The sequence below is a fragment of the Canis aureus genome, chromosome 5 (genome assembly GCF_053574225.1).
Source record: "Canis aureus isolate CA01 chromosome 5, VMU_Caureus_v.1.0, whole genome shotgun sequence".
Lineage (NCBI taxonomy): Eukaryota > Metazoa > Chordata > Mammalia > Carnivora > Canidae > Canis > Canis aureus.
In genome coordinates, this window is record NC_135615.1 from 53,022,735 (window position 1) to 53,047,953 (window position 25,219).

Here is a 25,219-nt window from a genome sequence, read left to right on the forward strand (position 1 = left end):
TGGGGAGATAGTGAGGTGGGGGAAAGAAGTTAGTATGGAGTTGGGTTAAAAGCAAATGGCAGCTAAGGGATGAGAGGTAGCTAATTGGTTGGTAGTTGAGTGTAGGCAGCTCTTTCGAGGAGCGGTGCTGTGAGGGAGACTAGAGACATGGGTGGGAACTCGAAAGGTATGATGGGTCAGAAGGAGATATCTTAGCATGGGTCCATGTGAGCGTGTTTGTCAGGTGTCGGGATGCTATTGAAGAAAGAGATGATAGTGCTTTGGGAGAAACCTGGCAATGTATCTGCAGCACGTGTAAGAAGGTTGGACTTTTTATAGGAGAAGGGGTGCCTCCTTCCTAGAAATAGGAGAAAGGAGGAGCAAAAGGATACAAAAACAGGTAGTCTAGGTACATCTGGATCATGGGATACTGTTCAACCGTAAAAAGAAATGAACTGGTGATGGGGATGACAGCCTGGGTGAGTCTCCAGGGAATTACACCACGTGAAAAAAGGCATGCTGTTTAATTCCATTTGTCTATGCCATTCTTGAAATGACACAGTTGTAGAAGTGGAGAACCGGCGAGTGTTGGCCAGGGCAGCAGGAGGGGGGGTTGGGGGGCAGTTAGTATGACTATAAATGGGCGACATAAGGGGTCCTCCGGTGATGGACATGCTCCGTATCTTGACTGTGTTGGTGTCTTCATACTGTTGGTTATGGTCTACTGGAGGCTCACAGGGTGTTGCCATTGAGGAAGACTGGGGTCCCGTGTATTGTTTCTTCCTACTACATGGGAATCTACATGTATCTCGAGAGTAAGAAGTTTCATTTTTTTAAATTTTTTTATTTTTTAGAAGTTTCATTTTTAAATGTTCCCTTTCCATATTGCTGCTTTCAACAAATGCGCTTAATAAAAAGTAGGTAGGTTAATAGATTTGGTGGCTTCACTTTTCTCAGCGCCTTATGAGACCCCTGGGGAGCAGTCAGGATTATATGGGCGTCGAGTAGAGAAGGAAGTCACATGGTCTTGGAGAACAGGAAGGGAGCTATAGATGTAGTAGGGTTTCTTGGAAGCATCAACAACCCCTTTAAGAACTGAGATCATGAATCAGAAGTGAAGGCTGTCTTATCTGTTTGAGGGAAAGGTGAAGATACCAGGGAAATGTGTGTACTGGGAATAGTACTTCCGCAGAACATACCAGAGAAGTCTGGTTGAGGGTCATTTAAGACAGTGGTGGGAGAGTGGAGCCAAGCTGTGTAAGAATGAGTTTTGGTGCCCTGTAGTGAAATTTCTTAGTGGTGGAGACCAAGCCCATGAGAGCTTGAAAGGAGGATTGGAGGTGGGGACCTGGGTGTGTGGTGGTGTTGGGGACTGAGCACTGGGTGGGCTGAGTTGGACTTAACCAGGCCCTGAAGGACGAGTGAAATGTTAATATTTTGAAATCTGGCAAAATTTGAAACTCTTAAAGAGCAAAGGCATTTACAGTGGTTGTAAACGGTGCTCTCTCGTGATGCTCTCAGTTTGGGTTCTTGGTTCCTGGCCAACAGAGGAAAAAAAACCCAGATCCACAGATAATTCTGACTTAAGGTTGTACTGGCTTTAACACCTCCTATTTCTGTTCGTTTTGCTGTTTGTCAATATTTTTAAAAAAATCTGCAGGCTGAGGGCGTATTACTGGAATCAGTTGGTTTAATGTTTTACGTTAGAACTTGTGGAAGTGTGTAGTTCATCAACAATAGTTATAAAACTGGACAATGTCCACCCATTCTCGTGGGTTGCTAAGCAATCAAGAGACAGATCCATTAGCCTCTTCTTCCTGGTGAGACTGCCTGCTTTGCAGTAGCCTTTAAAACCACTGTCTTGGGATCCCTGGGTGGCTCAGCGGTTTAGCGCCTGCCTTTGGCCCAGGGTGCGATCCTGGAGCCCCGGGATCGAGTCCCACATCGGGCTCCCGGCATGAAGCCTGCTTCTCCCTCCTCCTGTGTCTCTGCCTCTCTCTCTCTATGTCTATCATGAATTAAAAAAAAAAAAAAATTAAAACCACTGTCTTCGCCACTCCTATGTCAGTTGGTATCTGGATATTTTGTTGATATCTAGGTGTTCTAATTATAAGAGGACTCTTGTGTATTTTCATTGTACGATTTCTCCTTGTCAGAGTAGGAGAATCTCCAGAGACTTCTTAATGGGGGCTGCAGCTGTTAGCTGGTTCCTGTGGCAGATGCTGCCTCCCAGTGGCTCTGTGTCAGGGAGCCTTTTGCTGTGGCTCATCTCCCATGCAGATGGCCTACCAGGGACTCGTTGCTCCCCCTAAATAGGTGATCGTAAGGTGATTTCCAGGCCCCTGGTCACCTGCTGCTTGGGAACTGCCATGTGGCCACCTTGTTCAGAGCCAGGCTGCAGAGACCTGCTGGAAACTCCCAATACCTCTTTCAGGTCTTTTGTACCATGGAAGCCTTCCCAGAAGTGATGATATCAAGCATGCTGGGAGAATTAATTAAGAGATGATCCAAATGAGGACTTGAAGAATCAAACGTGTCTTTCTTATATCGAGAGTCAGATGAGAGACTAGACCGTTTGCTTTGAAGTGGCGAGAGCTCCAGAGAGTGCTGGAAGCCGTGCTAGGTCAGCAAAGCTGGCTCATCAGAAAGCCGTTGGACAACTTTGTACCAGATAGAGTTCGAAGGACTTGAAATTTAGTTTTGATTGTTAATTAAGAGGTTGATGGAAGACTCAGTTTCCCTTAAGTTTTTTTTTTTAAGATTTTATTTATTTATTCATGAGAGACACACACACACAGAGGGAGGGAGGCAGAGACACAGGCAGAGGGAGAAGCAGGCTCCACGCAGGGAGCCCGACGTGGGACTCGATCCCGGGTCTCCAGGATCACACCCTGAGCTGAAGGTGGTGCTAAACCACTGAGTCACCCCGGCTGCCTCCCTTAAGCTTTTTGAGGTACCTTCTGAAGAGCAGAAAGTATCTTGGGACTTAAGTCATTGTTGACCTAGAATTTCAAGATTTCTCAAGTAGGAAAATCAGCCGAATGCTGAGAACTGAACCATCCTCACCTGCAAAATAAATTTGCCTTCTGGATCTTCAACTGGATATGGTGTGGATGTGGCAAATCAAATGTCGTACCTGAAATTCTTTAAAGTACACCAAGGAAGAGCGTCCCAGTGGTCTAGACAAGTTTTTGCAGGTGTGAGTTTAAAAGTCATATGTGTCTAAACATTATTATAAGGAGGCTCTCTGTGTCAGGCTAGTGAGGAAACGTAATGGAAACCAATGAAAGCAATGTGAACGCTGGGATCCACAAAGCGCTATGGATCCTCCCTTCCCCCTTTAGTCTCTCTCTTACGCTCTTGGTATCTCCCCCATATTTCTGGTGTTCTCATGGGGTTCTATAAATAACGGGTTCTGATTATTCCTGGGAGAAAAACAAATTTATTGAATCCACATATCAAAATTTCTAGCAGTTTGTTCTTAAAATTCTCTTTAGAATTAAAAGTTGATTTCAGGTGGAATTTGGGGAGTCACTGTTGGCAAGGGGTTGATTGCTCGAAAGGGCACAGTTACATTCTTTTTTGTTTTCTCTCCACTGATTTTATATTTGTGTACATCCCCAAAATTTTGTTTTGTTCCAGTAGGGTAGACTGAGGCCTGCATGGCTGGACATGGTTTTCCTGCCCTTTTTTTTTTTTCTTTTTTTTAAAGAGAGAGAGAGAGAGGCAGAGACACAGGCAGAGGGAGAAGCAGGCTCCATGCAGGGAGCCTGACATGGGACTCGATCCCAGGTCCCCAGGATCAGGCCCCGGGCTGAAGGCGTGCTAAACCGCTGAGCCACCCGGGCTACCCTTTCCTGCCCTTTATGCATGGAACGCTTTCAGGTTCTGAAAAGTGTGCAGATTCCCAGCTTATCTTCTCAGTTCCTTGTATGTATCATCTATAAAAGATGACATGGTTTTATCCCTGTGACGCTTCACTGTCTGTGAGAAAGCCATAAAAGTTGAATTAACTAAGTTATAGTTTTTTTGGTTTTTGGTGTTTTTAAAAGGTTTTATTTATTTATTCATGAGAGATACAGAGAGAGGCAGGCTCCCTGCAAGGGGCCCGATGTAGGACTCGATCCTGGACCTCGGGATCATGCCCTGTGCCGAAGGCAGATGCTCCACTGCTGAGCCACCCAGGTGCCCCAACTATGTTGTAGTTAAGAACATGAAATACAAATTTAAATGATAGAAAATCCATGTTACTTATTAAATTCCACACCGAGCACTCCCTGGAATTATTAGGGAGGGGGAGATAAAGTTGGGGAAGGCCACACTGGAGCACACATGGATCCAACATGCAGTTGGATATGGGCAACTGGCTCTTCTGGTGACATTTTCTTAACACATACAATGAAACTGTAGCACACTTGCATAGAGGTGCATGCGAGGTGCTAACTGCTCATGTGCTGGAATCCTCTAGATAACACAGGCATGGTAGTCGGGTGTGGTGCAGTAGCGATTAGGGGAGACGTGTGTCAGGAAGAGAATGGAACACACAGATTACACTAAATGGGATTTCGAGATAGAAAGCTAGTGACTTGGCCGGGTGGAGTTAGCATCTTGACGTGTTACACACCGCTGTTTCAGGGTGTGATGGGAATCGTGAAATGGGGATCAGAGGCCCAGATGCCAGTCAGAGGTACAGCTCTAAGTAAGGCGTGTCTTGGTTTCTGGCTCATGACTTAATCATCTGTAAAATGAGTGGATTGGAGCAGACGGTCTCCAAGTCCCTTCAAGCTTGAGTAGTAAGTAATTTTAGCTACCAAGAAGAGAGAGGGGGGAAAAAATCTTTGCAGAGATTGGTTTCCCTGCATTTTCCTCCCTTCTCACAAAAATACTTTCTCCATTGTTGGGCACGGAAGCCCGCTGTCTCCTCCAGAGGACCATTCCAGTGATGTCCTGTCATCGGCCTCTGAAACCCAGTACCCCAGGCCATCCATCTCTTGTTTAAAACTCATTTTCAGTGGCTAATCAGAGATCAAGAATGTAGACCGTTTTTTTCTTTTTCTTTAACTTCCTGGCTGGAAACTGAAAATGAAGCTGACTTGATGTCAACTCCGCAGTAGAAGGAGTAGGCAAAGAAATGCAAATGCCACCAGCCGGGAAGTTTAAAGATTTATAAAAATTAGTGTTTCTGATATATTAATGACTCCCGTGGTGGTAGCCTGCATTTGTCATTGTCATGTTCCATTGTCATTCAAGTACTTAATCAACGCATATTGTCAGGGCTACATTTATTTTCTTGGGTCTGCCCAGCCGGATCCTTTCTCGGTTCTTTGACAGTCCTGTGTCAGGTGCCCTGCATCACATCAGGCCAGAGGGGAGAGCTGCAGGCTGAGTCACTTCTTTGCTTTTAACCCATTGCTAACTTGTTCACTGCTGGGGGTGAAACTTTTACAAAGGATATACACTGAAGATGTCTGGTGTCCCGTGATGTAGGATATGCCTGTAGAGGACAGGAATAATTAAATATGTCTATGCCCTTGTTAAAAAAAAATCTGAAGCAAATTTCTCTGGGCTCAGAACAAGGCAAGACAAGATTAAATTAGTCTGAAAAATTTGAATTCTCTTGCTGGTTAAGTGGTGAGAGTTAGGTCACCCACCGTGCCTGCCTTGGTTGTCAGGAATGTTAGTGCAAAAACGTTTTGTTGTTTGGCTGTGCTCCATTACACGAGGTTTTGGCTGCAGTGGTATATAAATAATAAAAAGAAAATTGGGGGGAAAAAGATACATGTACAAACTTCACAGCAGTGAGGGGAGCCTGGGTGGCTCATTTGATTAAGTGTGTGGTTTTGGCTTGGGCCTTGATGTCAGGATCCCAGGATTGGGCTCCATATCAGGGTTCCCTGCTCAGCAGGAAGTCTGCTGCTCTCTCTCCCTCTGCCCTCCCCCCCCCCCAATTGTGCTCCTTCTCTCCCTCTCAAATAAATAAAATCGTTTAAAAACCAAATAGCACTGAGACATCTACTTAGGTGTACAAAACAGGGACGTGAAACTCACGATCCTTTACTCTACATTCCGATTCCATCCCAAACGCCTCTTCACATCACTTGCTGATTCTTCAACAGCCTTGTCTTTCCTCCTCCCCACTGCTCTCTTCTTACAGGATGGATCACTTTTAATTTTCTCTTATTTGTAGACCTATCATCCCTTTTACTAGTTTGTAAATTCCTCCAGGAACTCTGCCTCGCATTCGCAAAGCAACGTTTCCTGCCGTTGCCCATATTAAGTGCTCAGTAAATAGGGTTGTCAGACAAAACGCATGACGCTCAGTGAATAATACCAGACAAACCACTAATGATATTTTTAGTGTACTTCGGTCCAGTATAAAATATGGGGCCATGTGTATTCAGATTCATCTGAATCCAAATGTATTTAGGCATCTTATATTTTTATTTGCAAAGTCTTTCGGTAAAGACTGGAATGGTTTTGTATCTAGGCCTTCTCAGACATGCTGTCTCACAGGGCCATGCATGGTAAGGGAGGCAAGAGGTCAGAAGCCCTACATATAGATGTTAGTATGATATCCTTTTTTTAAAAAAATATATTTACTTATTTATTCATGAGAGAGAGAGAAAGAGGCAGAGACACAGACAGAGGGAGAAGCAGGCTCCATGCAGGGAGCTTGATCAAGACTCGATCCTGGAACTCTAGGATCACGCGCTGAGAGCCACCCAGGCATTCCTACAATATCCTTTCATATGTTTTCTTTGACCTTCTGGCTGCTGAGTCCCCTCAGAGATGGGGCCATCTTGGTGGACAACTCCAAGCAGACCAGGTGCGTGATAGCTTCTTTGATGTAGGCAAGTCTGTATGCATGTGCTCTATTTCCATGCTTTCAACAGCCATGGTCCTCTCCCTGGATTCCAGTAATGGGAGGTCAAATGCATTGAATGAAATTGCTAGAAGAAAATGATCAGACTGTAAGTCTTGACCAGATGGCTATTTGGAGGGTGTGTGTGACTGGAATAACCACATGGCTGTGTGCCCCACACACCCCCCCAGCAATGAGCACACTGATTTCTCCATAATCATGGTTGAAATTCTCTACAAAGGAATGTTGGCTTGTCTACTGATACCATTACTTTAAAACATGAAGAAGTGATCCTGTCATTCAAGGCCGCTTTCTATCCTCTAAGCTTTCAGAAGAACTCACTGACTAAGGAGTAGACCAGAAATGGGAGGCTGACTTCCAGCCCTATCACTTCTCATTAATTTCTAAGCAGGGCTGAGGCAATCGGGATAATAATCGTGGCTTTCCTTTTTCTCTTCTTAAGAACAAGGGCAGTGTTGTGTTAGGTTTTGGAAAGCACTTGGTGATTTGTGGGAGCTTAATTCCGGGTGTCGGGTTGCAGTTTAGATAAACATCCTTTCTTAGATTCCATTGCTTTTAAGCCAGGTGAGAGGGACGTGAACTTTCCTACTCAGAGAGGAAGGAGAGCAAGCTGTACACTCCCTGGTGGAGGTCTCTTTCCCCAGAAATGGGGTCTTGAACAAACTACCGTTAGGAATCACTGGAGGAGATCTCCTGTGGTATTTTTTTGAATTCACAGTGGTGTTGCGGATTTTTTTCCTTACTCATTAGCCAGTATCAAGAAACATCTCAGAAGACAAAAAATACTAGATTCTTCAGGAAGCATAGATGTTGTCATTGAGGAGGAAGAGTTTGAAATCCATTTGGAATAAATGTCAGCTTGGAACTAGAATCTGTTCCAAATAAATGATATGTGAAGGAACATCGTTAGGTGAACTAGAGTGTGTATATTGAAAGGTTCCTTGGGTAAACAGAACTTGTTGGGAAATTTGGACTCGTCTGGGAATTTATGCTCGGATTGTGATAGGGAGTTTGTTTTATCCCCTCGTGGCTGCCTTTGTTCTTTTTGTTTCTCTTGTAAAGCTCCTGACGGCTAGCTCGTCCTTGGCCTCTGTCATAAGCGTTTAGATGTAGGGCAGTTGTCAGAAATGTTTAGCATCTCAGGGCTGCCAGTGACATTCGGGTGTGTCAATCAAAGCATCTTAGGGTGCAAAAGAATGTAATTGAATAGGGGTCATAATTTCTCCAAAAGCAAGATGCTGAGTGCAAATTGTCATCTACCGTTTTGAGGCTAATCAGCTTACTTTGAAAAGATGCAGTATTTTGTGGAGGTGTCGGACTTCTTTGGAGATGCATTTTTTTTTTTTTACTTATTTTTTGGAGATGCTCTTTAGAAGGGAAAGTCAAAACCAAGAAAAGTGACACGTTAAGGCTACTGAGTCTTTGCTGCTGTGGTTACAGAACAAACAATTGAACCAAGTTCGAATATTTTTCTAGGCAATGTGGAACCACAGAGTAATGGAAAAATATGAACCCTTGGTAGAAATAGAAATGAAAGGTAGAATGGAGAGTTACTATGCACAGACGTTTAAGTTTGTGATCACGTAAAAGTTTGGTACGTTCTGTGTGCCAGATGTGACGAATGGCTGCAAACACATATGAGGTACAGTCCCAGGAGACAGAATTGACACTGGAGAGAGCATATTGTATAAAATGATAAATTGGATTCTCTGCACACAGAGCCACATAGGAACAGGTGGTATGATGGGGAAAGGGAAGGCTGGTAGGGCTTGGGGTATGGATTCAATGCCCATGATGCCAAGATGGGTAAAATATCCTGGAGGGGGACTTAAACCACAACTGAACATAAACTATGTATTCCACACTGTGCTGGGCACTTGACGTGTGTTACTTATTGTCATCATCACTAGAGATACGAAAATAGAGCTCAGAGAGGACAAGTAATGTATCCAGGGTTCTCTAGCTAATAAATGGGGAAACTAGGATACAAACCTGTGTCCGACTGGTTTCTCACTCTATGATCCTGAGTTCTCTTGATGAAGGAATGAGAACCACTTATCCCTGAAGTGCCCTGTGCTGGAGAGAATTCGATCCAGTCTGAGAACGATGCCAAGGAGGCATGCCTTTGGCAGGAAAAGGTGTTCTGCATTGGAAAGAAGAGGGGATAAGCCATTGTTTATCCCAGGACTTCTCTTTGCCAGATGGCCCGAGAGGCTCTCTGTTCACAATCTTTAGTCCTCACAACCACAGTAAGGCTTGCTCAGTCACTTCCATTTTATAGAACATGTGTTGGGAACTGGGGTATAAGAGAATAAGAACTCTGAACAAGGCCACGCAGCTACTACACAGTAATAGGCTGTGAATTTTGGATTTGAATTCAACAGTTTCATGAGTTTAAACATTGAACATGTTTCCAGGATCCGGAGAAGGCAGTTTAGATGGAAAGCTATTTCGGAAGGAATTGGACAAGCTGGGTTGGGAAGTCGGAATGTGATGGGAAAAGAGGGGATGACTCCTACTCATTTGGTTGGCATTTTGAAGCGTGCAAGATTCTGGTCCTCTCGGGGGTTTTCGAAAGGTGTGGAGGCAGATGGGAAAGAGGAAGGAGCAAGAGGAAGGGAGAACCGGGAGCTTGACAAGTAGTTTAACAGCTGCTCCACATATCCGCAAACTGACTCTGAGAAAAAATGGTTCTATTTATTTGCCGTTTCCTTCCATATATCTTCCCAACAGCATTCATCAATATCTGTCATTTCCCAGGGGGTTTAGGCATGTCTAGCAATTCATTCTGCTGAATTATATTTCAATACGTGGATGGAGGGAGGCCAGATTGCAGGTGTTAACTCTGACCTATGCCCAGCGTTGCCTAGACACGGCCACCACCCAGCTCCTGGGTGCCCTCATGCAGACAGCCGTTCCACGTGGCACCCCTCGCTGTCGGATTCTTGTGACCATGTTCTCATTAGGGTAGGCTCTGTTTAATACTTGTTTAAAAATCACTTGTAGGTTGGCCCATTAGCCTTTGGTCTGTACAGCTAGCGCTTAGGGCAAAACCATTATGTATTTTTCATAAGAATTTTAAATCCAGATAATCATCCTCTGCATGGAGACCTCTTGGTGATGTAGGTGCAGCAAGGATTTGCTGGCAGGGACTGGGTCTCATTGCAGAATGGGAGAACTTGCTGGGTGGTGTGAGCGCTTATGATAATAGGAACATTGCAGTGTACCAAGCTCTGTTTCATGTACTCGTTCATTTGATCCCAATAGCTTCCCTTATTAGAGTTTGAGAGTGGTAATATTGGTGGATGAGAAGACCTACTTCTTCTTAAAGAGCAATTTAAGGTAAATGGATAGGTACAAAAGATGGGTAAAAAGACCAAACATATTTCTGAGTATGGATTCAGATTGTTCCACATGCAAATACATGGCATATTGGCTTTTTTCCCCCTTTCACCATAAAATGCTAGGAGTAACATGGTGGCCATCTGTGATCGAGGGTAAAGAGAGTACCTTTGAGTCATGTTACCATATTGCCCACAACTAAGATGGCTTTTGATTTAAAACTTCAGCTGTGGTTGATAATGGCAGCGGCAGCTAGAGATGGTTTGTCCAAAGGGTGTCACTTTTGTATTGTAGATGTGAGCATTCTGTTAGTTTTCTCCAGTCCATAGCACGCTCACAGTGTGCAACTGGCCTTTCGTGATGTCCCAAAACATGTGTCGTGTACCCAGTCTGGACTTGGTCCACTCGCATCATCTGCTATCTGCTTTGGTTGCTGCAAGCTTCCTTCTAAAGTGTCCTCTTACCTTTCTCACCAGGCCCTCGTGGTTAGTATTGTTGCCTTGCCATGCTTTGTGATATAGGATGCTGGCGAGACTATTCCACGCAGTGAGGTTGGGCGTCTCCATTGGGTTTGAGTCTTGGAGCAGAACCGAGGTTTAGTGATGGCTGCATGGTACTTTTAGTTGGGTTCAGGCCTTGGTGTCCCAGTGGCATTACATGCTTTGCCTGCCACCCTCTCGGAAGGCATGTGCACTCTCTCCATTCAGCGTTCAGTTTCCTAGTAATTGGAGATTCTCCCAATGGGAGGCAGTGATGTCTTTAAGGCCTTAAGGTCAAGGCGGAGCTTTGGACTTAGCTTGTGTGAGTAAGTACATACTTTACTTTCTTTTAAGACGAGAATAGCAGCTCTCAGTATAGGAGTCGGTGAACTTCGCTCTCTGGTCACAAGCCTGTTGGTTTCTCAAATTATATTTATTTGTGCCATTAAGAAGAGTGATTTAGCAGTGTTGCCGATGCTGTCTAGGTATAGTTATTCTTTTACAGCGGGGACAAGAAATTGGAAGTCAGTCACCCATGTGAGAGGGAAGATGGAAGGAACCATGTCTCTGTGTTGTAGTAGCAGCTGAAGATGAATAAAGGGAGGCTCTAATTGCTGCGAGTGTGACAGTCGCTATGATGAGGGAACCAGTGTTTGGGAGTGAGCAGTGAAGCAGAGGAGGAGAGCATCTTGGGGATGATGGAGTGTACTTGAGGACAGTGGCTGCTGACTCATGCATTCTCCCCGGCTTCAGCCAGTGACTTGTCCTGGCCTTCAGCCTTTCTCCATTTCTAAACTTAGGGGTGCTCTGGGGAAGACTCAGTTCCTCTGACTCATACGTGATTGGAAGGGCTTAAGTTAGTTGAGTGGAATTTGCAAGAGCAGGTGCTGACGTAGTTTAATGTGGGTGCCTCCTAGACAATAAAAACAGACCTTGTTTTTTCTCGGGAAGGTGCAGGAGTTTTAGCCAAGCAGATGAACGTGGTTTATTGTGTGTGTGTGTGTGTGTGTGTGTGTGTGTGTAGATAGACATAACAGAATTCACCATTGTAACCGTTTGTTGTGCAAATATCACTGCCATCCACCTCCAGAACTTTGTCATCTTCCCGAACTAAAACTCTGTACCCAGTGTACAGCAGGATCCCCCAGGATCCACGGTTCTACTTGCTGTCTCAGTGAAATTGAGACAGAAATTCCATTCCAGGAGCCTCTCATCAGAGGAGTCATACAGTATTTTCCCTTTTGTGTCTGACTTCTTTTCTTGAGCATGTCTTCAGGGTTCATCCACATTGGAGCATGTGTCAGAATTTCCTTCCTTTTGAAGGCCGAGTGGTACTCCGTTGAGTGTTTATACAACATTGTGTTCATCTGCTCATCTGTCATCTGCTCCCGTGAATGATACTGTGCACTTGGTGTACGCATATCCATTCAGGTCCCTGCTTTTAGTTCTTTTCTGCATATGCCCAGAGGTGCAAGCGAGCAAGGGAGGTTTTAGTGGCAAGTGGGGAGGGTCAAACAGTGGCGTGTCCCACTTGAGTGGTGGATGTGAATGTTCAGGGAGCTGTGTGGAGAGCTTCAGCAGGTGCTCAGGTTGGCAGCGGGCAGGGAGCCGAAATGTAGAGACAAAAAGGATGAGGGAGCTGAATGGGTGGCCCCTTTCTGCTGGGTTGCCAGGCCTATCCTCCTTCCCTCCCTCCTGTGGTTCCCCCACCTGGCCAAACCCCGTGACAGTAACACAGCCACTCCCTCAGCATCCTTGTGTCCCTGGCTGGTACCTTAGAGGGAGAAACAAACTTTTTCAGAGTTTTTAGGTATAACTGAGCCCCAGAAGCCGTATCTAAAGACTACTTTGTTAGTAGTTACCAGGTCTTGTTTTCCCTTTGATGGCTTGTTTGTAATCCGAGAGAAATGACCCCCACATGTAAGATTGCCGACTGACTGCAGAATCTACGTTGCACTTCAGGTGATAAGGAACTTTTTTACTGGAAGCTTTTAAATCTAGTCAGGTACCATTATTCCCTGATGATAAAGTAGTTCTCCAGAGGCTATATTTAATTCTTTATAGAGCCATGCTGTTAAAATTATTGCTGACCTGGTATTTTCCTACTTCAGAGGGATACTTCATACTTTGGGGGGCTTTGAAAGCATGTATTTCATTTTTGAAAGCGTGCATTTATGGAGGTCGTCTTGTTTCTTGGGATTCTGGATGGAAACAAAGGGAAACACACACTCCAGTGAAGAGACCATATGTAGCCTACATAGAACCAAGGCGCGATCTGGGTCTAGGCTCAGTACTCTACATATTTTAAAATACAGTCTTAAAAGGCCGCGTATCTTCCCCTCTGTTAAGTAGAGGCCCCATGACCAAAACAATAACAATAACCAATATGAAAAGCCCATTCAAGTAACTTCTACCTGTGTGTTTGAAGCTTGACAAGTTTTTCAATCTGGCCAACCGATTTCTGCTTTAATATGGACCTCTGTTTATCGCCTCTACATTTCTAGTTATGTCAGGAGAATATATGTAATAAATGCTATAATAAACATATCAGAATTTTATAAATGTGTTTCCAAAGAGCACAGAGCCGATCACAGTTCCAGTTGTAACAACAAACTCAATTTGGTATTAAAATAAAGCAGCCAGATTGGTAGGCAAGCTCACCTCTCCTCCAAGAAATTAGGAATGGTATTATCCATTAATTTCCACCCTGTGCAGCTGAATAATGCAGTTGACAGATGCTAATTTTCTTAAATTGTAGGCAGCAAATGATGCATGAATACAACAGCAACACACTTTTTAGAGGCTCTTGGTAGTCATCAGAAAGCGAATTTATATAAAGTTCGATGTAGTCACTATCAAGTATGGCACAATGTTAGTACCTTCTAATGACTGCCCTAAATCCATCTGTTGTCCTCTTTTTCCCTATTAACACTAATGGGGATCTAGGCAGGAATAAAAACCTCCCATGTGTTGTGCTAACAGACCATTCAATTTATAACATTCATGTGATTCCTAAGGATAAGACTCATGCAGGAATAATGACGTCTAAAATCTAACCGGTGACAGGATGATAAATATTTCATTGTATATGTGTATATTTCCTAATTGAATTATTTTTCCAGTGGCTTCCCAAAAGTTTATTTTTTGCTCACCTTAGGATATATTGTGTCCTGGGTCGCTTTTTTGTGTTTCTTACTTTTTTAAGCTGATATTACTGAAGGTCCACTGTATGATGTTTTTTCTTTTGGGGTATTCAGAACACCCCCTAAGTTTACCCCTGTTTCACAGCTGGGGAAACTGAGACTTGGAGAAGCTCACGAAAAAGTGATGGAATCATTTGGAGGTCAGAGTTGGTGCTCAGGAAGTAGGCTGTAGAGTCTACCGTAACATTACTGGCAGCTTTCATGGTTTCATGTCCTGTTGGGTTCGAAGAGCATATGGGGTAAATATATGGAGTAAATTGAAAAGCTTAGTTCAAACTGAATTCCAAAACGGGTCAATGATTGAACCTCAAAATGCCTCCTTTGGGTTAGGTTCTGTTGACATAATAAAAGAATCGAAGGCTGACGGAGAGTCTCTCCTTGACCAAACTCTAGCCGGGTTCCTCTGAGCCCTCCTTCTCAACCAGGCCTCGGACTTGGCCTGTAAAGACACAAACAAACACTGGCATAGGTTCTCACAGCTCAGGGCAACCTTCTTAGCATGACCCCAGTCCTCTTAAAGGGCCTGCCTGAGAGAACTCGGTGCTGTCAGAAATTTTTGTTTGGGCGAGTAAATAGGGACCCTGTGTCCCAGGCTCTGTGGGAGGGTAGGATCTGAATTTGGTGACTGCCAGCTGGCAGACAGGGCTGGCCTCATCGCAGTTACACTGCATAACCCTGTATAATTTTTCACTTCCCTGACTCGACTGAGCCTCCACTGGCTCCCTGCCCTACTCCCTCCTTCTCTCATTAAAACACTCGTTACTGTGGACAAATTGAAGGTGAGTTCAGTTCACACTGAACTCTTTTTTTTTTTTTTCCCCCTGTTACAGTAGTTACTCCTGATTAAAATCTGTCCTTACCACTCGAGTGTCGCTCTTTGTTTTCCTTTGATAAGACACATATCCGGCCTGGTACACTAAGGTGAGACTTCCACATGGTACAGTAGCACATAAAATGTCCGGGGCAGTGGGAGGCAGAGTGGCTTTGGAGGAGAGGACGCACAGGGGTCCTGTTTGCAGTGGTCTCTGCTTGCTTTCCAGTGCCCTGGGAGATCTGATGACACTGAAGGGTTGAGAGTGTGCTTTGGAGTGTGTGTGTGTGTGTGTGTGTGTGTGTGTGTGTGTGGCGGGGGGTGGTGGTGGTTCTGTTTGCTTGTGCCCTTCCCCAGTGCTTGTTCTGAGTCCAACATCCCCTCCAAAGTGGGTCTGGATTCCCTGAGCAGGATCCTAGCATATGAATTCCCTACACTGAGGATTTATTCAGGAACCGTCCCTGTTTCCTTATGTGCCCGTGGGAGAACAGAATGCAGTCTTTCCCAGCATCCACTGCCATGACTTTCTTCTTCTTCTTTATTTTTTTTTTTAAGATTTTATTTATTTATTCATGAGAGACACACAGAAAGACAGGCTGAGACTTAGGCAGAGGGAAAAGCCGGCTCCCCTTGGGCAGCCTGATGTGGGACTTGATCCCAGGACTTTTTTCTGTTTTAAAAATACACTCCTAGGGAAACCTGGGTAACAAAAATAAAGTTAACCTTAATGAAATTCAACTTAACTAGAATTAGTTAAAACTTTTAAATAAAATTTAAATCACTATTAAGAGGCATCTCGGTGGCTCAGTGGTTGAGCATCTGCTGTTGGCTCGGGTCGTGACCCCAGGGTCCCGGGATCAAGTCCCACATCAGGTTCCCCGCAGGGAGCCTGCTTCTCCCTCTGCCTGTGTCTCTGCCTTTCTCTCTGTGTGTCTCTCATAAATAAAAGCTTTAAAAAAAGAAATTAATAGAGAATAATTTACTACAACCCATATATCTGCCAGCCAGCCTTAGCTAAACTTAGTATTTGCCACATTATTCATATGTTTTAATATTAAATTTATTAAAACCACAACTGACAACTTAATTCTTTAAACTTTTAAGTTCAACTCATAGACCCCCATTATTACCTGCAAACGATTCTTAAAATAATATTACAGCATTTTCTTCCCTTTCCTCTAATTCTGAATTTGCTATTTATTCTTTTCACAAAGAAATACTAGTCTTTATTTAGTCTTTATTATTAAATACTTTTTCTTTATTTCCTTTGCACTCCAAGAACACATTGCCCTATTTTGTTGCTAGGGTGGTGAGGTTGATATTGATGGAATGAAAAAGTTCTCCTGATAATGTGAAAAGTGATGGTGTATTGACTGTTTCCCTTGTCCCAGGTTGAGTGCGTTAAGTGCATTATCTCATTTAATCCCTTCTGCTACCATTTCCCATCTTTTTATAAAAGCCATTTTCCTTCTCCCTCTCCACCCTGCCTCCCCGTATATAGTATCACCTAGCACACCATAGGGTTGTTAAGATATTGGAATTGCCTGGGATATAGTAAGGCCTTAGTGGATTTTTAGCTATTTATGCTATGCTACAAATGAAGTTTAAGAAAATTATCTGTTTAGTTTTATTCTATTCACACTTGATCAAGTATTGATCAAATAGTGTAGTTTCACTGCATTTCAGGCAATAAACATTTATTGGGCACTTACTAAGTGCCAGGCACTATGGCTGGTCCTGGGGATAAAGAAAGAAATACTTGTTAACCTCAGGGAGGTTATAGGGAGACAGTCTAATAATTAATTTCTACTAAAAGAAAAAAGACTGATACATAAAATTATTTGGCCAACTGAAATGTTTGCCATCTGAGTTTTTCCATTGCTACATTAAATTCTTCAACTGTTTTTGTTTCTAAACTTAGAAACTGTTTTTGTTTCTAAACTTTAAACTTTTCTTTCAAAGGAAGCATCTGGGGGCACCTGCATAGCTCAGCTGGTTGAGTTTCTGCCTTCAGCTCAGGTCATGATCCCAGGGTCCTGGAATTGAGCCCCACATGGGGCTCCCAGCTCAGTGGGGAGTCTGTTCCCTGCCCCCCCCCCCCCCAACTCATGCTCTCTCGCTCACTCTCAAATAAATAAATAAATAAAATATTTTCAAAAAAATTAAATGAAGCATCAGGAGCACAACAGTGGTGAGGCCAGAGTAGATTTTCTCCACCATGCTAACCTTGGCATCACATAGCTTCGATGCCTTCTATCTGGTTTCTTTCTGAAATATGAATAAAGAAAATATAAAACATAAAATACAGAAAAAGAAATAGAAGGGATCAGAAGAAAAAAATCTATGGATTCTGATCACTGGAGGTTGGTATGTTCTTAACAAATGATGTCCTTTAAAGACTTTATTTCTATGTTAAATCATTTCTTCATGTAATACTGATCTTAGTTTTCTTAAATGCAGTCTATGGTTTTCTTGTCTATCTTTATAGATGTCCTGCTTTTAGATCTAAAAGGAGGCAGATTGCGCAAAGCTCCTCTTAGTTCATCTTTTAGTTGATATTTTAAAATAAGGCAAGGAAAAAAATAAAAATATTTGACTTCAATTCTGTGACCTTTCCTGCATAAAAATCGACCTGAACGTTTTTGAGGTGGTGACCAGAATCAGAGGGTAATTATACTTGAATTTTTAGTGACAGAGCTTATGCTTCACTTAATTGGTATTTACTATATTTGTTTGTTTGGAAAAAGTCATAATCTCTTATGTGGGGTTGGGGGCAGCAGGTGACAAAACTCAGTATGATCCCATTTTTGTAAGAAAATATAGGTTATGGAAGGAAAGCCTGGTATAGAATCGCTGAAATGTTGACAGTGGTTTCCTCTGATGTGATTATAGGTGACATTTTTCCTTTATATGTGGACATTTCCTACTTATGAGCCAAGAGGAACCAAACTCAAGTGAAAAAGATACTTAACATTTTTACTACTGTTATGGCTAAGTAGCTAACATTTACTGAGTGCTTTACTTAGAAAATTCTTTAATCCTTTCAACCATTCACACAGGCCCATTCTCCCCATTTTAGAGACAAAAAAGCCAAGGCTGGGAGAGGCTGGCGAACTTCCTTTCCCATTGTCACCGAGGCAAGATGAAGATCACAAAAGCAGATCTCATTTTCCCTATAGTCTGTGCTTTCACTACATAATATGGCAAAAGAGCAATTTTGGCAGAATAAGTAATTGTTTCCTTTGCAAGTAAAATAGAAATTTCTCAAAGCACTTGGATTAAAGCATTAGGCCTCTTCACACGGACGATGGCAGGAGCTGCAGCTCACTCCTGTACTTGGATAGTGCTAGTAGTTACCATGCACCCTGTTAGTAAATCAGTTAATATAGCCCAACAGTTATTAACCGGCAGGATATACTTGTTGCCTGAGGCAAGAGACTGAAGCTCTTTTATAAGGAACAGATCTGCTGGGGGAAATCCAGATGTTGCCTCTGCAGCAGGGCTCTAGCCACATGTGCTACAGTCCCTCCTGTTTCTGAGAGGTATGTGGCTGGATCCCCACCTACCCACTCCCAGCCTTGCATGAGGTTCTCTGAGTTGCCTGCCATCTTTTCTCTGGGCCTATGTGTGTTTTGCAGGGAAAGAAGAGCCCATTTGTTATTTAATCAGTCATTAGATATTTAATGAGCACCTACTATGGCCACTCATTGTGCCGGTATCAGTGTGAAGTACATAGACATCAAACATGGTTACTACGTCCGCTGAGCTTCATTACTGGGTGAATATTCATGTCCATCCTAACTCCTTGATGTCAAGGAGCCTTATTTCCTGTGTTGGTAACTAGTTCAGTCCTTGTGCCGAGGAAATAGTGGCATGCAAATTGGTTCACCTGTTTGACTATTAAAGCCATAACATATATTACAGCTCAGGGTTGATGTGAGTTGCTCATTGAGCCTAGTCTGACACTGATGTCCTGATGATGCGGATGGGTATACCCTGTGGGTCCTGCGGACATGGCTGGGTGGCCACCAGTTCTTTGGAGAGAGAAGTTTTGAGAAGGAGGCACCGGCCCCATTCCACCTAGACAGAATTCCAGGTCTTCCTCTTGCTGGTCACAATCTCTACTTTGCTGACCCTTGGGTAGCTGACTTTGCGATCATTTTCCATGTCAGATACTGAAAGAGTCCCTCCGTAAGTGCACATCTGCTTCAGTGATGCTGAGCATGCTCTGCGTACTGAGATGTGTCTCCAGCGAGTCCCTGTGCAGTAGGCAGTGGTAACAAGATACTTCATTCCACCCTGGCTGAAAGCTGCAGGCGCTGGAGCTGAAAACATGGAATTTGGGTTCACATGGGCAGTCAGGGCAGAACTTGGGGCCGGATCCCTTGACCTGATTAGAGCACTATGCCTCTGGTTGCGATTAATACATGAATGCGGGGAGGAGGACAAAAGAAGGGACTTGCTGTTGTCACCGACGTGCTGATGTGCTGCTCGCCACTTAACACTGTCTTCTCTTTCCCCCATGACAGGCCGGTACCTCCTTCCAAACCCGGCGGCAGGGCAGGCCTGGCCAGCTTCGGCGGAGACGTCCAACCTCGTGCGGATGCGCAGCCAGGCCCTGGGCCAGTCGGCGCCCTCGCTCACCGCCAGCCTGGTGAGTGTCCTCTGCTTTCATGCGCGGGGCATCCCCGTGCTCTTATCTCCCTACCGCCCTGGGGACTGGTTTAAGCTTCCTGAGTTTACCTGGATTTGAACTTAACCCATGTTTAACATTATTATGCAGTGTGAAGCTTTTTGCCTGGAGTGTGCTGAGCGTTTCCAAGCCCCCTCTCCACGGCCCCAGCCTGGCCTGTAGAGTGTGGGTTGACTTGACTGTCTCCTCTCTTCCCGCAAAAGAGATGAAAGTCTTTCTGAGCTTCCTTTTTCCTTAAATTGTTTGCAAATAATTTCAGACTTGCCAAAAAGTTGGAAGAATATGAAAAATAAGTAGAACACGGTTGATCCTCACCTTGATCCAGCTATTAATTTCTTGCCGGATTTGCTTTTTCTCTCTCTCTGTGGATATATGCTGATGTAGATATAAGCATATGTGTGTATTCGTATATATGTGCACACACTCAGATAACGGCTTGAACTATTTAAGAGTACACTGTGTATGTCCTGGCTGTTTGTTATCATGGTTATAGACGTTGGTACATTTGTGGCTACTACAAGCCTTTTATCTATTCTCCAGTCTGTATTTCATTTTTATCAATTGGGTCCATCGTATCCTGTGTGGCATTTTTCCTCCAGTGTAGGATTGAGTCTGGGGTTATATATTGCATTTAATTGTCCTCTCTATTTAGTCTCTGTTAATCTCAAATTTTTCTACAGCCTTCTTTTACCTTTTATGACATAGACATATCTGAAGACTATCCTTCCTCTCCTAGTTTGTAAAGATGGAATGTTTCTCCTATTATCCATGCCTGATGTGTCTGATATTTCCTGTTGGTTCCAGGCCAGAATAGGGATTGGATGGTGATGTGTCCTCTCAGGGCTTGCCTTCTGTAGGCCCATCGTGTCCACCCACCCCTCGTCGTGTTGTTAATTCCCCCTTCCTCCCGCCCCCCAATCATGGTGTTGATTTCTCCATTGTAGTAAGACTTTTTTTAATCCTATAATCAGTAAGCATTTTGTGGGGAGATAAATTTCAGGCCATGTGAACATATTTCTTGTCATCAAAAATATCCCCCAGATTTCTCATCCACTGGAGATTCTTGCCTGGATGCTTCTTTTTTGTGTAACTTGAAACTGGTCATTATTCTAACACCAGGACTCGAGCCACGTTGACCAGTTGTCTGTCAGTTGGCATCCATATTTGTGTATTTGTTCACAGCTTGGAGTCCTGCTTTCCTTTTTCACTTTTTTCCAGTGTTGATCTTTATTTTTACCCATAATGCTTCCTAGAATTGTGTTTTCTCTTGGGTCTTTTAACTTCTCTCCTTCAATCTTTGGCACAGACTAGAGTTCTCTATAAGTTACTTTTGTATTGGTGGTAAGGTTGTATGATTTGGTAACAGATTTTTAAATATCTTTTACTGATGGTGATGCAAATAATTTATCAGTGCATTATGGTGCCTTATACTTTTATGCATTAGTAATAAATTAAGTCGGATGTTTGAGACTCATTCAATGCAGAGAGATTTGACTTAGGTCGAGACTCTAGTCTTACTTTTGCCATTAGGTAGCTGTATAAACTTGGGAAAATCACTTAGTTTGTCATATTTTATCAATTCAGCTGCACCTGTTAGATGAAAAGAGGTATTTAAGCAGCCTCTGGAAACCAACTTTGGAATTCCCTGATTCTACTTCTAGAATAATAAAGATTGTGAATGTAGTGAATAATTATCCCTAAAAAAGTTTCTCTCAGAATATTTTATGACTTCAAAATTGACTATAGTCTTTAAACCTAAGTTCATCTTTTTTCTCTCATGAAAATTTTAGGACTTATATTTAAAGGTACAGTTAATATGATGGTAGTTCGCATCTGCCATCATCCTATCCCCAAGGTCAGTGTTAATTTTTCTTCTTGGGGAATTTCATTAAAAGCTTATTTTATTGAAAGCATTTACTTTTTAAGGAAAGAGAGAAGTGCCTCACAATTAATGATTTTTTTTTTTTAAACAAAGTGCTTTTTCTGGGTCAATGCAATATTACTCTTAGTAATTACTCAGTATTACTCAGGTAGTAATACTGTATCTTATGTAATACAGGTGGTCCCATACTCAGAAATGGAAATTGATTCATTCATTTGTAAAACACATATCAGGTGACCTAAGATACTTGGGAATAAGATAAAAAGATAAGAATTATTAATAGAAAACACAAAAACTACTCCTCCAAGTACATCTGAAATGAAATTCTTACCGAAGAGTCATGAAATCATTAGCTCTTCAGTCCTGTGAGTTTTTATACTGTTGGCTTGAGCGCAAAGCTGGGGAAAGTGCTAGGATCCCATAGGCAGCAAACTTAAAATAGTACCTGGCACATAACAGGTCTCGAATGTTAGCAGTATTGATGCTTCTGTTAATGATGTATTTTGGGCATGGTTGGGTACAGAAGCCAGAGCGTGGTTAGCCATTCACTTGACAGTGAAGGTTTAAAATGTAACCCTCGTCTTATCTTTCCTTCAGAGGCTTCATTACTTCCTGTTGGTGGGGTAAGGGAAACTATTTGCAGCCTCTTTGACCGAGTCTTCTCCCCCTGCCCCTTTTCCTCCCGTTCTCTCCTGGTCAGAGCAGCAGCAGCCGGAGGGGAGCCTCCAGGCAGAGCACCATCTTGATTTCCTCCTTGTTCTGCTCTTGGCCCAGCTTTCTGGGCCATATCGATGTTTTTTTACTCTGTCACTCAGTGTGGGCTAATGCCTTTTTCTACTTGTGGTACCCTTTGCACACCAGGAATCTGTTTCCTATGTCTTGGATTGGATTACATCTAAATTATCTTGTGGATGACAATTCATTATCTCTCTAATGATAGAGAAGGATGGTTGAGAGGTGGAAATTTCCACTTATTAGAACTTTCTACATTTCCTTCTAAACAAGGGATGTGTCACATGGTTCACTAAACAACAGAACGGGCTTCATTCTGACCCTGTCTCCAGGCCACTGTTCTCAACCCCATTGCCCCTGGCCTAGAGCTGTAAGTCACCTCTCCTCCTGTGTTTGTTATGGTGCCCCTTAGTTTTACCTGCTAGACTGCAAGCTCCTTGAGGGCAGAGTTCCTGTCTGCTCCGACTTGGTGCTCCTCACTGCTCCTGGCACAACTCCTTGCATGTAGGAGGCATTCAATAAATATGGTTCATGGAACGAAAAATTATTCCTGCAGCATGACGGATTACTCTAGCTGCAAGGCGAGAGTGATGGTGTGGTTCTGGGTGCTGTAAGACGATCCATCTAAAACTCTTTGTTCTTGCTCTATGTGCATCTTATGTTGGTGATTAGCCATGAAGTCCGTGTAATGGGCCAAATCCCACATAGTTCCACATCGGCCGCTCAAAAAATACACTGACAACGTAGTGAAGAGAGAGGATGACTGTCCACATTCAAGGAAATTCGGTTACTATGCTCATAAGCCGTCAGGATGTAGTCACGTTGATTTAAACGTTTGTTGGCTCATGGAACAAGCCAGTTGAAGTGGTATGTGTCCTCAAATGTGGAAAAATAGGAAAAACAGGAAGCATCGGAGTGTCCCAATGACAGCATCACACTTGATAAAAGCGCGTTTCCTGTTCAACCCACCAGCAGACACTTCAGAGAAGTACAGGCTCCCAGCCTCAGAGCTGTTCTTAGGTTAGTAAGATAGAAATGAAGGCCTCGTGGTTTGGTAGGTCTGAATCTTAGTAAATGCATAACCCATGGTGATGTAAATGCCATAGGCAAACTGGAGGGTAATGCTAACCACCTTCTCAAGGAGGAGATTAATTCCTCGCCTGAAGTATCTAGTTTTCCATGGCAATGCTAAATGTAGTCGTGCTCCCTCTCCCAGACACGTTGGGCATTTCAGATAAATGGCATGTTGCCAATTCATCCTAAGTAGCCTGGTAGCTAGCAGAATCCGTGCTCAGCCAGTGTCCGCCTGCTGGGACACCAGCCGGGAGTGCTGATGAAGTGTCAGATGTATACTTCATATACATTAATCTGAAGAGGGGAAAACTCATTTCTCCATTTGCTGCTTCCATCTTTCTGTCCCTCCCCACACACAGGGGTAGTTTGTCAAAGAAGTCAGACTTGTCAGAAGCAGGGGGATTTATACAGATGCTGCTTTCTGGCAAGAAAGATGGAAATTTCAAGAGACAAAAAGCAGGACCAGTGGTAACTTATTTTTCTGTAGGAAAATAAGGCGGTAAGGCTTGATGATTAAAGTTTAAAAATAATATGTGTGGCCATCATTTGAAATCCTCACTTTTGTACTTGGGAGTAATGGATGGATGGCAGAAAAACAGTGAAAGCTAGTTTACAGTGTTTTTCTCCAATTTTCTCTTTGATTTGAATTGTGAGCTTCATCTGCTTGGTGGGTCAGAACCTCCCCATGTCACCTTTCTTCCCCCCCCCCTTTTTTTAAGATTGATTGATTGGAGGGAGAGAGAGTGCACAAAGCTAGTGTGAGAGAACATGAGTGGGTGGGGAGTGGCAGGGGAAGAGGGAGATGCGGGGTCCCTGCTGAGCAGGGATGTGGGGCTCAATCCCAGGACCCTAGCATCATGACCCGAGTCAAAGGCAGATGCTTAACTGACTGAGCCACCTGGACGCCTCTCACATTTTTTCTTGTTGAGGTGTTCCTTTACCATCTAGTTTGAAACTGCTCCCCACATTGCATGCCATACATTTTCTCCATAGTTTTATCCCCTTTCAGGATACCACACAATTTAGTTCATTAGCTTATCTATTAACTACTCTAATGAAAAATTCATGACAGTAGAGAGAGTTTTTCTGTTTTCCCAGGGCCTGGAATAGTGCTGACACATAGTAGGTGCCCAGTGAAGACTTGATGCGGCGTAAGCGAATATTACTTCCTTTCTATACATTTTTAGGACCCTACAATAGACTCTTGTTTATTTTTGCTTTCTTATTTTTAATCTGTGGTTAATGTTTTAGGGTTTAGCCTAATGAAGAAGCTAATCTTCAAGCCAGAGAGCAATTCACTATGGAAACTATATTCAGGAGGTAAACTATAGTGGTTAAGATGGACAGAGGGAATGAGGGGGAGAGCAAAGTGTTCAAGAGATCGGCTCCACTCTCTAGCGCTTACTAGCTGTGTAAACCTTGGTTTATTCATCTGTGAAGAAGGGTAGTGGTTGTAGCAACCTCGTAAGGTTATTGTGAGGATCACATGAGCCAACTCATGGGCAGTCCTTTGCCCAGTGCCTGTCACCTAGGAAATGCCAGTGTTGATGTACCTGATGTTTATCAGAACAATGTTTCCTTGAGATTGTCAGGCTCAGTGGAGGTGGTATTATTAGAAGGAAGAGAAATGAGCCCTTTTTTAGATCACCTGCTAAGAGCAGTAGTATAACCTTTTTGTCCTTCTTCTGTGATGGTGAACCAGCTTGCTTCTTGCTTCCTCATTTTGACTCATTACTCACCAACCTGACAAACTGGAAGATACTTTCTAGAAGAGCTAGCATTTTTGAAGGGGGGGGGGCAGTGCTTTCAAGTAATGTTTTTCAACTTTTAATATGGGGTTCAGTGGTGTAATTTTATATTTTTTCTGTGGCCCTCTTTTGACATAGTATCCATTTCTTTTAATGAAAAAATTATGTTTCATGATGTACAATAAATATTAAGACCAAACTATTTAAACTGTAATATATTCAAAGAGCCTTGATGAATATTCATCTTTTCCATTTGCACAAATGCATTATATGAAGAGTCAGGGAAAATTCACTAAACATATGCAAAAGTGCATTTTTCCTTTTTAATTCATTCAGAATGCACTGGCATAATGTCAGCATTTATTTAGGGTACAGACTTTATTTGCAGTCATT

The 25,219-nt window shown here is 43.2% G+C and overlaps 1 protein-coding gene across 1 annotated transcript in view; it reads left to right on the top strand.

Annotated features, from left to right (window-relative positions):
- The window catches only part of MAST4 (microtubule associated serine/threonine kinase family member 4), a 537,692-nt gene that overhangs the window by 148,031 nt on the left and 364,442 nt on the right, over window positions 1–25,219 (top strand). Inside the window, exon 3 of the mRNA XM_077896497.1 lies at window positions 19,227–19,351. Coding sequence (XP_077752623.1) covers window positions 19,227–19,351 — 125 coding nt within the window. The remainder of the gene's footprint in view (window positions 1–19,226; window positions 19,352–25,219) is intronic.